The sequence below is a fragment of the Coregonus clupeaformis genome, chromosome 37 (assembly GCF_020615455.1).
Source record: "Coregonus clupeaformis isolate EN_2021a chromosome 37, ASM2061545v1, whole genome shotgun sequence".
NCBI lineage: Eukaryota > Metazoa > Chordata > Actinopteri > Salmoniformes > Salmonidae > Coregonus > Coregonus clupeaformis.
Genome location: NC_059228.1, coordinates 16,923,364 through 16,938,686, shown reverse-complemented (window position 1 = coordinate 16,938,686; position 15,323 = coordinate 16,923,364). Strand labels below are relative to the sequence as shown.

Here is a 15,323-nt window from a genome sequence, read left to right as displayed (position 1 = left end):
CTCCCAATCAGAGGCAACGAGTGTCAGCTGTCGTTGGTTGTCTCTGATTGGGAGCCATATTTATACTGTCTATTTTCCCTTTGTGTTTGTGGGTTCTTGTTCCGTGTTGGTCATTGTTACCGTGGACTTCACGAGTCGTTTCTTGTTTTGTTGATTGTTGTCTATTATCACTAAAGATAATAAAGTTAACCATGTTCGTTCATCACGCTGCGCCTTGGTCTATTCAATACGACGATCGTGACAATTATCTCAGGAACCACACCTGTGTGGAAGCACCTGCTTTCAATATACTTTGTATCCCTCATTTAAGTGTTTCCATTATTTTGGCAGTTACTTATATGTTATAATGAACACAAACAAAACAAAAGGAAAAAGCACATCGACCCTCCCCTTGATAACTACTCACTAGATGGGCTCACACAAATCCCTGGGTATCTGTCTGGACACGGCACTATCATTCCACACACACATCAATAGTCTTCAAGCAAAGGTCAAGTCCAAAATAGGCTTTCTCTACCGAAACAAATCTTAATTCACATACTCTGCTAAACACACCCTGGTCCAAATGACAGTACTACCCATCCTATTACAGAGAGTGGTGGGGGAATAGTCATCAACTTCCCTCTGAAACTAGTTACTTTCAGGCCCATTTCAGAGGCCCTCCGTTGCTACGGCTGCACACTGACATCAAAGCAACTGCTATTGGCGATCCCCAGGGAGTTCTGTGATGCACTCCCTCTGATGTTTCTTCTGTCAGCATCACCAGAGACACACCAGCAATCTTTTCTCCCTTACATACACATACACACACACATACACAGTGCACACACACGCCTACGCATGCACACACCATGCACCCCCCCCTAAAAACACACACACAAAACAACATTCCCCCACAAACACAAACAAACCGTCACACACACACACACACACACACACCTCCCTCAGGGAATGGTAACCACAAAGATATTCTATGTCACCTATGACACCACACATAGTAATCCACCAAGTCATCAGAGAGAGAAATACAGTGGGGAAAAAAGTATTTAGTCAGCCACCAATTGTGCAAGTTCTCCCACTTAAAAAGATGAGAGAGGCCTGTAATTTTCATCATAGGTACACGTCAACTATGACAGACAAAATGAGGGAAAAAAATCCAGAAAATCACATTGTAGGATTTTTTATGACTTTTTTTGCAAATTATGGTGGAAAATAAGTATTTGGTCAATAACAAAAGTTTCTCAATACTTTGTTATATACCCTTTGTTGGCAATGACACAGGTCAAACGTTTTCTGTAAGTCTTCACAAGGTTTTCACACACTGTTGCTGGTATTTTGGCCCATTCCTCCATGCAGATCTCCTCTAGAGCAGTGATGTTTTGGGGCTGTCGCTGGGCAACACAGACTTTCAACTCCCTCCAAAGATTTTCTATGGGGTTGAGATCTGGAGACTGGCTAGGCCACTCCAGGACCTTGAAATGCTTCTTACGAAGCCACTCCTTCGTTGCCCGGGCGGTGTGTTTGGGATCATTGTCATGCTGAAAGACCCAGCCACGTTTCATCTTCAATGCCCTTGCTGATGGAAGGAGGTTTTCACTCAAAATCTCACGATACATGGCCCCATTCATTCTTTCCTTTACACGGATCAGTCGTCCTGGTCCCTTTGCAGAAAAACAGCCCCAAAGCATGATGTTTCCACCCCCATGCTTCACAGTAGGTATGGTGTTCTTTGGATGCAACTCAGCATTCTTTGTCCTCCAAACACGACGAGTTGGGTTTTTACCAAAAAGTTATATTTTGGTTTCATCTGACCATATGACATTCTCCCAATCCTCTTCTGGATCATCCAAATGCACTCTAGCAAACTTCAGACGGGCCTGGACATGTACTGGCTTAAGCAGGGGGACACGTCTGGCACTGCAGGATTTGAGTCCCCGGCGGCGTAGTGTGTTACTGATGGTAGGCTTTGTTACTTTGGTCCCAGCACTCTGCAGGTCATTCACTAGGTCCCCCCGTGTGGTTCTGGGATTTTTTCTCACCGTTCTTGTGATCATTTTGACCCCACGGGGTGAGATCTTGCATGGAGCCACAGATCGAGGGAGATTATCAGTGGTCTTGTATGTCTTCCATTTCCTAATAATTGCTCCCACAGTTGATTTCTTCAAACCAAGCTGCTTACCTATTGCAGATTCAGTCTTCCCAGCCTGGTGCAGGTCTACAATTTTGTTTCTGGTGTCCTTTGACAGCTCTTTGGTCTTGGCCATAGTGGAGTTTGGAGTGTGACTGTTTGAGGTTGTGGACAGGTGTCTTTTATACTGATAACAAGTTCAAACAGGTGCCATTAATACAGGTAACGAGTGGAGGACAGAGGAGCCTCTTAAAGAAGAAGTTACAGGTCTGTGAGAGCCAGAAATCTTGCTTGTTTGTAGGTGACCAAATATTTATTTTCCTCCATAATTTGCAAATAAATTCATTAAAAATCCTACAATGTGATTTTCTGGAACATTTTTTCTCAATTTGTCTGTTATAGTTGACGTGTACCTATGATGAAAATTACAGGCCTCTCTCATCTTTTTAAGTGGGAGAACTTGCACAATTGGTGGCTGACTAAATACTTTTTTTCCCCACTGTACATAAACTCCTTCATTCAAGGCATGCAAGCAGAGCTGTGGTCTCTGTTTGTGCCTCATCTGGGCTTTGAGTTCAAACTGTAGGAAAAGAGAAACATATCTGATGTCTTAACTCTACTTGACGGCAAACCCACTAAGAAGAGCTAAGCTTTTTTTCTCTGAAATGTTGTTATTTTCAACAAAAAGGAGCGGGTGGGGGATGGTTGTGATGTGTGCAGTGTTGTGTACAGATTCCATCTGCGTGTGTGTGTGTGTGTGTGTGTGTGTGCGTGCGTGCGTGCGTTTGTGTGTGTGCCACTGCCCGTGTAAAAACACAGCAGCACCCGTCCAGACACGTCATAATAATCCCACTGTAATTCATACTTAATCTTCATGCACACAATTTCATTACTTCTACAGTACAGTTCCAGAGGACATATATCTAAACTTAATCCTGCTTCGCCAGGAGAGTACTCTGGTGTGTGTGTGTGTGTGTGTGTGTGCGTGCGTGTGCATGTATGTGTGTGTGTCTCTATGTGTGTGTGTGTGTGTGTGTGTGTGTGTGTGTGTGTGTGTGTGTGTCTCTATGCGTGTGAATGTGTGTGTGTGTGTGTGTGTGTGTGTGTGTGTGTGTGTGTGTGTGTGTGTGTGTGTGTGTGTGTGTGTGTGTGTGTGTGTTTGTGTGTGCATGCGGGACAGCAGAGGAGAGGTACGACAATTTAGATACATTTACCTGCTTTACTGAGATTGGAAACATTTCATAATTGCATCAGAAAGTGTTTAACAATTTGCATAACAATGAGATAGAAGCTTAGTTAGACATACTTGGGAAGTGGGGATTTATCCTTTTTGTGAGATAATAGATTTTGTTTACATTTTTACAGTGTTGTCATTTAGCAGAGGGTTTTATTTAGAGTTATTACAATATGACACTATTGACACAGTATGGCACAATTCTTCTGAACATTGAGGCGGTTGACTATTTGTCACGACTTCCGCCGAGGCTGCCTCCCCTCCTTGTTCGGGCAGGTTTCGGCATTCGTCGTCACCGGCATACTAGCTACTGCCGATCCCATTCTCATCACTCCACTTGTCATGTCTTGTCTTGTCAATCACACATACCTGGTGCTCATTCCCCTAATTAGTATGTGTATAAGTGTTCCCTCTGTTCCCCTTGTCTTTGTGAGTGATTGTTTATTGTGAGAGCGAGTAGCTCGGTTGACGCTGGGTGCCTTTTATTTATGTGAACGGAATAAACTCTGGACTTCAGTGTTTTACCTCCTGCGCCTGACTCCTTCATTCACACCTCATCACACTATTTCCTTAATACAAAATAAGGATATTTATTATATTACTTATTATAATATTTCCACACATTTCAATTCAATAATCAACTCAGAAAAAAGCATGTATTGTATGCTCCAATGAAGTCATACGATCCCTCAACCTAGATATGGGATCAACTAAAACACTTCTTAACAGGATTCTCAAGGAATATAATCATGGAATAAGCCTATAATCTTTATTTGTTGCATATATACATTTTTCAACCATTTTCCATCCTAAAAATTAGGAATAAGGAACTTCTTGTCAAACAGATGGAAAAGGGGTCTTAAAAAACATCTACCAGATAAAATCTTAAAAGGTATTAGAAATACATCAAAACACAATAATGTTGAAGTAAAGAACCCTCCTGTCACGCCTACTCCTGCTACCTCCCTCAGGCGCCGGTCTACTAACCATAGGTCCTGGCAACCCACATTGCGCACACCTGCTGTTCTCCTTGATTACGCCCCCTTTATTTAGCCCTCAGTTGTCTTCTGTCACTAGGTGTTATTGTTTTCTCTCGCGTTATGTACGCTCCTCATGTTTGTTCATTTGCTTCGGTTCTTTATTAAAATCACCTTCTGCACCTGTTTCCTGACTCCCGGCGTATACGTTACAACTGCCAACTAATATCAACACTTATATTTAGTTTAGGATAATTTTTCTGCATTCTATAAATTTAAGAAACATTGCCTTGTACCATGAAATGTTGTTACAAAAAATCCAGATATCTTTAAGATATTTTGTAATTTCTCTCCCTTGTGAAGAGGGAGAATAAAAGTTCACAGAAGTAACAAGTTAAGGTAAACCTATCAATTAGTTATAGTGTTTTTACTGATATCAATTTTGTTTATGAATTATTAAGTGATTAAAACTCAATTCTGTTAGCAAATTGGTAACAGAATTTTCAAAAATCTAACGGAATTTCTGCAATTGAGTTGCCTACAATGGGAAATCCATAGTAGCCACAAACCACAGTTGGGTCACCTGCCACTGTCCTCTCTTCCACTGGCATACTGTTATGTTCAGCTGGTAACTGTTTTAGGGCCCTATAAAATCTGTGATACGGAGAACACGGACAGAATCACAGACAATAAAATGGAATTCAACCATATTCAAACATGTATTGAACTTAGTAGGGAATCAACTAAATGTATTGAACATGTATTAATTTACCCAAGTTTATCATAAGGCATGAACAGAATGCATCAGTGATTTGGTATTTCCTGCAACTTTCTGAAGAGGCAACGAGAATTTCTGTCACGATCGTTTACAGACGAGAAGGACCAAGGCGCAGCGTGATAAGCGTACATGTTTATTTAAGTACTGAACACACGACAAAACAACAAAACAAACGATACGTGAAGTCTCAAGGTACACACTACAAACCTATACCGAACAAGATCCCACCACTAACTGGTGCCAACAGGCTGCCTAAGTATGGTCCCCAATCAGAGACAACGAGCTACAGCTGCCTCTGATTGGGAACCACCCTGGCCAACATAGATCTAAACGATCTAGAAGCTAAACATAGAAATACATAACATAGAAACTACACACCTGGCTCAACATTTAAGAGTCCCCAGAGCCAGGGCGTGACAGTACCCCCCCAAAGGTGCGGACTCCGACCGCGCAACCTAAACATAACAGGGTAGGGGCCGGGTCCGGGCGTGACCACCACCTATCCTCCGCCTCCCTGTTGCGCCCCTGGTCTGGTCTGGACCTCGGCGCGCTGCTTCCCCTCTCCTTCCTCCCACGACGTACCAAGTCCTGTCTGGACCCTGGTGTGGGAGACCCCGAACCTGGAGAGGGGCTGACGTCTGGGTCTGGACTGGCACCGCTGACTGGAGCTGGACCCGACGACGGTGGATCGAACTGCACAGACTCCGGACTGGAGCCGCTGACCGGAGCTGGACTGGGCACCGGTGGAGCGGACTTCTCTGGCTCCGGAGTGGAGCGGCTGACCGGAGCTGGACTGGACCCCGGTGGAGCGGATTGCTCTGGCTCGGAGTGGATCCGCTGACTGGAGTTGGACCGGACCCGGTGGAGCGGATTGCTCTGGCTCCGGAGTGGAGCAGCTGACCGGTGCCGGACCAGGCACCGGTGGAACAGGCAAGGGCCGTGCCGGACTGGACACACGCACCACTGGCTTGGTGCGAAGGACAGGAACAGGCCGGACCGGGCTGGCGACGCGCACCACTGGCTTGGTGCGGGGAGCAGGAACGGGCCGGACCGGGCTGGGAACACGCACCACTGGCTTGCTGCGGGGAACAGGAACGGGCCGGGCCAGACTGGGAACACACACCACTGGCTTGGTGCGGGGAGCAGGAACGGGCCGGGCTGAACTGGGAACACGCACCACTGGCTTGGTGCGGGGAGCAGGAACGGGCCGGGCCGGACTGGGAACACGCACCACTGGCTTGGTACGGGGAGCAGGAACGGACCGTACCGGACTGTGGAGGCGGACTGGAGGTCTGGAGCGGAGAGCTGACACAACCCGTCCTGGCTGGATGCCTACTTCCACACAATATGTGTGAGGCATTAGCACAGGACGTACGGGGCTGTGCACGCGTACTGGCGATACAGCACGTAGCACCGGCGCAGGATATACGGGACCGAGGAGGCGTACTGGAGACCACGAGCGTTGAGCCGGCACACCCTGTCCTGGCTGAATGCCCATCTTCGCACGACACGTGCGTGGTGCTAGCACAGGACGTACAGGACTGTGCCGGAACACTCGCGGCACAGTACGTGGCTCCGCATAACACGGAGCCTGCCCAGTCACACGCTTCTTAGCATGAGTACGGGGAGTTGGCTCTGCTCTAACACTAGGCTCCGCCAACCACCCTTTTAGCCTCCCCAAAAAAATTTCTTGGGGCTGTCTCTCGGGCTTCCTCCTCGGCCGGCACCCTCTGCGTTGCCGCTGCTCCTCTCTATAGCGCGCCTCCACAGTCTCCTCCCAAGGACGGCGATCGATTCCGGCCTGAATCTCCTCCCAAGTCCAGGATCCCTTCCCGTCCAGGATCTCCTCCCAGGTCCAGGCTGTCTGCTCCTGGACAAGCTGCTTGGTCCTATTTTGGTGGGATCTTCTGTCACGATCGTTTACAGACGAGAAGGACCAAGGCGCAGCGTGTTAAGCGTACATGTTTATTTAAGTACTGAACACACGACAAAACAACAAAACAAACGATACGTGAAGTCTCAAGGTACACACTACAAACCTATACCGAACAAGATCCCACCACTAACTGGTGCCAACAGGCTGCCTAAGTATGGTCCCCAATCAGAGACAACGAGCTACAGCTGCCTCTGATTGGGAACCACCCTGGCCAACATAGATCTAAACGATCTAGAAGCTAAACATAGAAAAACATAACATAGAAACAACACACCTGGCTCAACATTTAAGAGTCCCCAGAGCCAGGGCGTGACAATTTCCCCTGTCTGTGTATGTGCGGCGCGCTCGTCTACCACTTTGAGGTAACTCTGGGTCTTCCATTCCTGTGGTGGTCCTCATGAGAGCCAGTTTCATCATAGCGCTTGATGGTTTTTGCGACTGCACTTGAAGAAACTTTCAAAGTTCTTGAAATGTTCCGTATTGACTGACCTTCATGTCTTAAAGTAATAATGGACTGTGGTTTCTCTTTGCTTATTTGAACTGTTCTTGCCATAATATGGACTTGGTCTTTTACCAAATAGGGCTATCTTCTGTATATCCCCCTACCTTGTCACAACACAACTGATTTGCTCAAACGCATTAAGAAGGAAAGAAATTCCACAAATTAACTTTTAACAAGGCACACCTGTTAATTGAAATGCATTCCAGGTGACTACCTCATGAAGCTGGTTGAGAGAATGCCAAGAGTGTGCAAAGCTGTCATCAAGGCAAAGGGTGGCTATTTGAAGAATCTCAAATATAAAATATATTTTGATTTGTTTAACACTTTTTTGGTTACTACATGATTCCATATGTGTTGTTTCATAGTTTTGATGTCTTCACTATTATTCAATGTAGAAAATAGTAAAAATAAAGAAAAACCCTTGAATGAGTAGGTGTTCTAAAACTTTTGACCGGTAGTGTAGTTCAGTACAGTAGAATAGAGTAGCGTATAGTTCAGTACAGTAGAATAGAGTAGAGTATAGTTCAGTACAGTAGAATAGAGTAGAGTATAGTTCAGTACAGTAGAATAGAGTAGAGTATAGTTCAGTGCACACTAGACTTGAGTCCACTAAAATGTACTGTACTGAACTATACTCTACTGTACTGTACGGTACTAAACTATACTGTTCTGTGCTGTATTGTACTGTTCTGGGCTGTACTTTGATGTCCAAACTTGTGAAACATAGACATCTATGATTGGTTCAGATTTGGTCCAGTGCGCAACCAACCAAATTTGATCTGGTTTGGTGGCGGAGCTCATTAAAATAATGAGGATATTGCATATTTCTACCTTTGTGTACCTATTCAGGATACATCACCATGAAGAGAATGACTTTCATATCCATAATTATGCATTTCTGTGTAGTACAGATCAGGAACCCATGATGAAATTCCGTTACCGCAATTCTGTTACCGGATGTAAATCCACTTCACTTTGTCACGATCGTCGGGAACAGAGGACCAAGGCGCAGCGTTGCAGGCAAACATACTCTTTAATTAGAGACACGATCAAAACAACAAACGATACGTGACAGTTCACGGTCTAACATAAACAGACTTGAAACAAGATCCCACAAACACAAATGGGAAACAGACAGTTTAAATATGGCTCCCAATCAGAGACAACCAACGACAGCTGACACTCGTTGCCTCTGACTGGGAGCCACTCAGGCCAACATAGAAATACACATACTAGATAAACAAATTAAATGCACACCCTGGCTCAACATACAAGTGTCCCCAGAGCCAGGGCGTGACAGTACCCCCCCCTAAAGGCGCGGACTCCGACCGCGCCCACCAAACACCACAGGGGAGGGACCGGGTGGGCACTCCGCTTAGGCGGCGGATCCGGCTCCGGGCCTGATCCCCGCTCCCTCTCCAACCCCCCAAAGTACCCCTGGTCCGGTCTGGCCCCGCTGGCCGGAGCTGGACTGCACACTGGTGGAGCGGATTGCTCTAGCTCCGGCGTGAAGCATCTGACCGGTGCCGGACCAGCCACCGGTGGAACAGGCACGGGCCGTGCCGGACTGACGACGCACACCACTGACTTGGTGCGGGGAGCAGGAATGGGCCGGACCGGGCTGACGACGCGCACCACTGACTTGGTGCGGGGAGCAGGAACGGGCCGCGCCGGGCTGACGAAACGCAACACTGACTTGGTGCGGGAGCAGGAGCGGGCCGGACCGGGCTGACGGCGCACCACTGACTTGGTGCGGGGAGCAGGAACGGGCCGAGCTGGGCTGACGAAACGCACCACTGACTTGGTGCAGGGAGCAGGAATGGGCCGGACCGGGCTGACGACGCGCACCACTGACTTGGTGCGGGGAGCAGGAACGGGCCGCGCCGGGCTGACGAAACGCACCACTGACTTGGTGCGGGGAGCAGGAGCGGGCCGGACCGGGCTGACGAAGCGCACCACTGACTTGGTGCGGGGAGCAGGAACGGGCCGTGCCGGGCTGACGAAGCGCACCACTGACTTGGTGCGAGTGGCAGGAACAGGCCGGACCGTACTGGGAACACACACCACTGGCCCTACGTGGGGATCAGGAACAGGCCGGACCGGACTGGCAACACACGCCAGTACCTCTCGCCGTGCCTCTACATCCTCCTTCCCCCTGGTGACCAGTGACTCCCGTAACCTGGCGGCCTCCTGCTGCCCCGTCGTCCACGGCGTTAGCCCCCCCCTAAAAAATGTATGGGCTTGTCTCTCCCCCGTGCTCATGGCCTCCATCCCTCTTGCCAGACTCTCACTCATCTCCTCCCAGGTCCATCCTCTCTCCTCGTCACGCTGCTTGATCCAGTCGAGGTGGGATCTTCTGTCACGATCGTCGGGAACAGAGGACCAAGGCGCAGCGTTGCAGGCAAACATACTCTTTAATTAGAGACATGATCAAAACAACAAACGATACGTGACAGTTCACGGTCTAACATAAACAGACTTGAAACAAGATCCCACAAACACAAATGGGAAACAGACAGTTTAAATATGGCTCCCAATCAGAGACAACCAACGACAGCTGACACTCGTTGCCTCTGACTGGGAGCCACTCAGGCCAACATAGAAATACACATACTAGATAAACAAATTAAATGCACACCCTGGCTCAACATACAAGTGTCCCCAGAGCCAGGGCGTGACACACTTACTGTAGTTCAATAACCAAAATAATTTTTTTTTAACTCAAGGTGTAATGTCACAGCTGACACCCCATTCTTTCTGAAGACATTTTTTAATCTTAATTCAGAGTAGATATATTTTTATGGTCACATAAAAAACGGAGGGAGATTTTACCGGAATTCCGTTACCAAAATGTGCATCTGCACAGTTCTTCCAGTAAATGTGTTTGTAAAGTGTTCTGTGTACATTGTTTAAAGTATTTCTTGTGCATAGTGTTGTATGGTTTGTATGGTTGTATGTTTTTTGTTACATTTTAAGTGACAAATCAGAGTCTCAGCACAATTCCATTACCGTGCAAATGCCCTGCTGTGATCTTTGGTAATCATATCACGACTGGAGGCAGGATTTCTCACACACACACACACACACACACACACTCATAATATTCGTAGACAAAGCAATCGGTACAGCCGGATTCAGTTTGAAGCTAACTGCATTACCTCAGTAATCAATGATCAGAACTTGTATTATAATTGCATTATTGCACTGTGCGTATTCTGTTTGTAACAGATCATTTGCAAACACTCGGCTGAGTCATTAGCAGTAGGAAAGCAGGCCAGAATGCATACCGTGAAAAACATGACGGAATCAGTATAAGGGGTGAATGTGGGGGGGCGGATCTTTAAAAGGGGAACAAATGTCTTTCTAAATCATTGCAAATGTGCAATGTGCATAATTACTACTGCCAATAATATGCCAAAGAATGGTAAAGTATCAATAGGTAGGTATATGGACAGTGAGGCTAGGTGGCAGAAAATATCCTGATATGATGCTTTCAAAACATGATTTTAATGTTGTATTGGTTTAAAGATGGCAGGTACCTATGTAGTTGTGTAAATCACACATTACACATTGCATGTATGTACATGCAACTGCCAAAATAAAGGAAACACCTGAGTAAATGAGGGATACAAAGTATATTGAAAGCAGGTCCTTCCACACAGGTGTATTTCCTGAGTTAATTAAGCAATTATCATCCCATCGTGCCCAGTTGCCCATTCTTTTGGCTACCATGGCTAGAAGAAGAGATCTCAATGACTTTGAAAGAGGGGTCTCAAAGGAGCATAGGGGGTTTAAAGGGTGTGTGTGTCTCAGTCACCAGATCTCAACCCAACTGAACACTTATGGGAGATTCTGGAGCAGCGCCTGAGACAGCGTTTTCCACCACCAACAACAAAACACCAAATTATAGAATTTATCGTGGAAGAATGGTGTCGCATCCCTCCAATAGAGTTCCAGACATTTGTAGAATCTATGCCAAGGTGCATTGAAGCTGTTCTGGCGTCTTGTGGTGGCCAGTGCTCTATTAAGACACTTTGTGTGGGTGTTTCCTTTATTTTGGCAGTTACACAATTAAATGTAGGTTACCTTGCAGAGGTCCTTTGAGTGTTTACAAATGACGTATAATAATGATATGACTGCATAGGCAACCCTACATTTCTTATTCTTGTCATCACCTGAACTTCTCCAGAAAACTCAATAGATCAGTGCACCATGACCACAAGTAGGCTGTAACCTAGGTTACTCTCTGCTAGGGCATATCTAAGGTCAACATCTTAGGCTACATCTGAATGATTGTGCCTAACCTTTATTTATTTATTTTTACATAAGATCATCTTTACAATAAAAAAATAAAATAAACACCATAACATCTGGCTACACAAACGCTCCAGATGTGTATCTTGAGCAATGACACCAAACCCTTGATATTAATTATCTGCCAAATAAAATCGGAGTATCCTAGCAAACGCACCACGGTTATTAGGACGTTCCTCGGGCGGAATCCTGCCGCTGGCTTCTGTCTCCCTATCAAAATAGCTTACCGCATTACCGCAGATCGCTCAATCAACCGAAACAGCGACTTACGTCTCTGAAGCGATTCCAATGCTTGATCTTGCGGCTGTACTGTGAAATGGTGGACAGCCAATGCTCGTCTTCCATGAAATTCCCCGTTTTCTCCGGTTCTTTCCCGTTGTTAATTTCCGCCTGCAAGGTGAACCCCACCAGCATCACCGGGACGAGAAGGCACCCAAATTCCGTCATTCCCACCATGGTGCGGTTAGAAAAGGCGCGCGGCACTCGTTCTAGCTTCCCTTCTGGAGGAGAAGAGGAGTAGGATGCGACTAGAGTGAAATGTGACCTGATTGCGCCTTCCTACTGCTGCGAGAGAGAGAGAAAGCGAGAGAGAGAGAGAGCGAGAGAGAGAGAGAGAGAGAGAGAGAGAGAGAGAGAGAGAGCGAGAGAGAGAGAGAGAGAGAGAGAGAGAGAGAGAGAGAGAGAGAGAGAGAGAGACTGGGGTGACACTGGGCGCGTTCGAGCGAATCACTTTTATCAAGGTGTGTTGCATTATGGGGATAAAAATTGTTCGACTTGCGCATACATGTCCACTGCATGAACTTTACACAAATCATGTGATCAAAGGTCATGAAGTTTTGACTGCAGTTGACTACAAGTTTCTGCAGTTGCTCTTCACCAATGTGACCACAGCCATCCCCTGCATTGTGGGAGGCTCTATTGTCAACATATCATTAGGGAGTTTTTGTTTGACCTAAACTGAATGTCACAAAGAGTTGACTGAAAGAGATGACTGAAGACTGAATCAGAAATCAACTTTGCCCCTATTCATACAGTTGATACAAATTAATGTGATATTTAAGGCTAATCTCACTAATTGATTATACAATATACACACATCCCACTGGGCACAAATGTCAATGATTCAACCAGTGTGTGCCCAGTGGGATATGATTTCAGTTTTTTGAGTGTGTTATATGTAGGTTATAACAACTTTTATAAACGATGGCAACACACTCATGTTGATCTGAGCCTTGATGTTGGAAAACCACATCAGTGTCCGACTTTCGGCTGTCGCAGATGCACCTCCCCCAACTTCACTCCTCGACTTTCATCTACCGTCGAATGCTTTAGCGATCCCACTGAAATACACCCACTGTCATGTGTTATGAAATGTGTAGCACCTGTGCCATTACACATCAATATATCTACAGTGGGTATCATAAGTAGTATTCATCCCCATATAATTTTTTCACATTTTGTTGTGTGACAAAGTGGGATTTAAATGAATTTCATTGTTATTTTTTGTAACTGATCTACACAAAATACTTCATAATGTGAAAGTAAAAAGAAAATTCTACAAATGTTAACAAATGAACGGTCATAACCATGTCATAATATGTCATAACAGCTGACATAACCTGTTAGAATATGGTCATAACACTGTCATGACACATATATTTAGACCTGTTGTTACATATATTGTGTTATTTTATGGCTGGTTATGACACCTACATAAGACTGTCAAAACCCACAAAACCTACCACACAAGGCAAAACATTCCATTACACCATAGCCTACCTGTCAACTGTATGTTTATGTTATATACAAAATAAAAAAATTGACCATGTTAAGTTATCATTTTAATTGCGCACACATTGATGTCAGACATGCACCTACCCCAATGCTCTGTTGGTGGTGACTGGGATGAATGCAGGAGCAGATTTCAGGAGCAGGACAAGACACCCTGTTTTGGACTGATGACTGATATAAGGGCCTGTACATGATAGGCCTATATGGTTTATATGATTATGATGGTCATAATGCTTCTGGACAGTGTCATAAAGTGTATTTTATTAGTCCTAGTAAAGTGACACAGGATGGGCATAATGCTTCTTGAAAGTGTAATAAAGTGTATTTTATTAGTCCTAGTAAAGTGACACCGGATGGGCATAATGCTTCTTGACAGTGTAATAAAGTGTAGTTTCTACAAGTTATTTAATATATGATTTTAAAAAACATGACTGTAAAGAATTAATTACAAATAATAATAATTTACGATCACACTTTCAAACAAAAGGAAACTTCTTGGCAGCAAAAAAACTAAATTGAATAAATGTGGATTTTGACATTTATGTAAGTGTCATAACCAGCCATAAAATAACGCAATATATGTCACAACAGGGGTAAGGATATGGGTCATGACAGTGTTATGACCATATTATGACAGGTTATGACACGTTATGTCAGCTGTTATGACATATTATGACATGGTCATAATGCGTTATGACACTGGGTGTCAAGTAAAGTGTTACCAAAATGGGTATAACTAAAAGATAGTTGTTGCAAAAGTATTCACCCCTTTTGTTTAGGCAAGCCTAAATTAGTTCAGGAGTAAAATTTGGCTTCAGAAATCACGTTATATGTTTTTTTTCCACTTTGACATTACAGTATTTTGTGGAAATCAATGACAAAAAAATCACTATTAAATTAATTTAAATCCCACTTTGTAACGCAACAAAATGTGAAAAAATCCAATGACAGTCAATACTTATGATACCCACTGTACTGTTATGACATTCTCTCTCATTGCTCATTGAATAGGACCTATAGAAGGGCATTACACATGCTTCAATTGATAAAGAGTGGATAATTTAATCACATTTTAACTAATTTAACTGACTAATCGTAGCCTATGAGCTGAATAAAGAAAGCAAGACATCACTATGCAGTTAAAAGTTTTTTTTGTGACCACTGCCATTTGCTTTAGCTCAGTGGGCTAACGAAGTCTTGAGGTATGCGGACAACCCAATACCCAGTTGGTCACGTTCAGATGTCGAGAGCTCGGGACCAGAAACCATAGATTACAGGCAACATCAGCACGGAGCTAAAGGATAGAGCTGCCGCTTTCAAGGAGCGGGACACTAACCCAGACGCTTATAAGAAATCCCGCTATGCCCTCAGACGAACCATCAAACAGGCAAAGCGTCAATACAGGACTAAGATTAAATCGTACTACACCGGCTCTGACACTCGACGGATGTGGCAGGGCCTGCAAACTATTACGGACAACAAAGGGAAGCCCAGCCGCAAGCTGCCCAGTGACACGAGCCTACCAGATGAGGTAAATGACTTCTATGCGCACTTCGAGGCAAGCAACACTGATGCATGCATGAGTGCACCAGCTGTTCCGGACGACTGTGTGATCGCGCTCTCCGTAGCCGATGTGAGGAAGACCTTTAAACAGGTCAACATT

General features: G+C 45.1%; 1 protein-coding gene across 2 annotated transcripts in view; it reads right to left on the bottom strand.

Annotated features, from left to right (window-relative positions):
• The window catches only part of LOC121553695 (testican-2), a 68,893-nt gene extending 56,402 nt beyond the window's left edge, over positions 1-12,491 (bottom strand). For both annotated transcript variants that reach the window (XM_041867009.2, XM_041867011.2), the window contains exon 1: positions 12,140-12,491. In XM_041867009.2, coding sequence (XP_041722943.1) covers positions 12,140-12,325 — 186 coding nt within the window. In that variant the 5' untranslated portion in view covers positions 12,326-12,491. The remainder of the gene's footprint in view (positions 1-12,139) is intronic.
• Between the last annotated feature and the right edge of the window lie 2,832 nt (positions 12,492-15,323).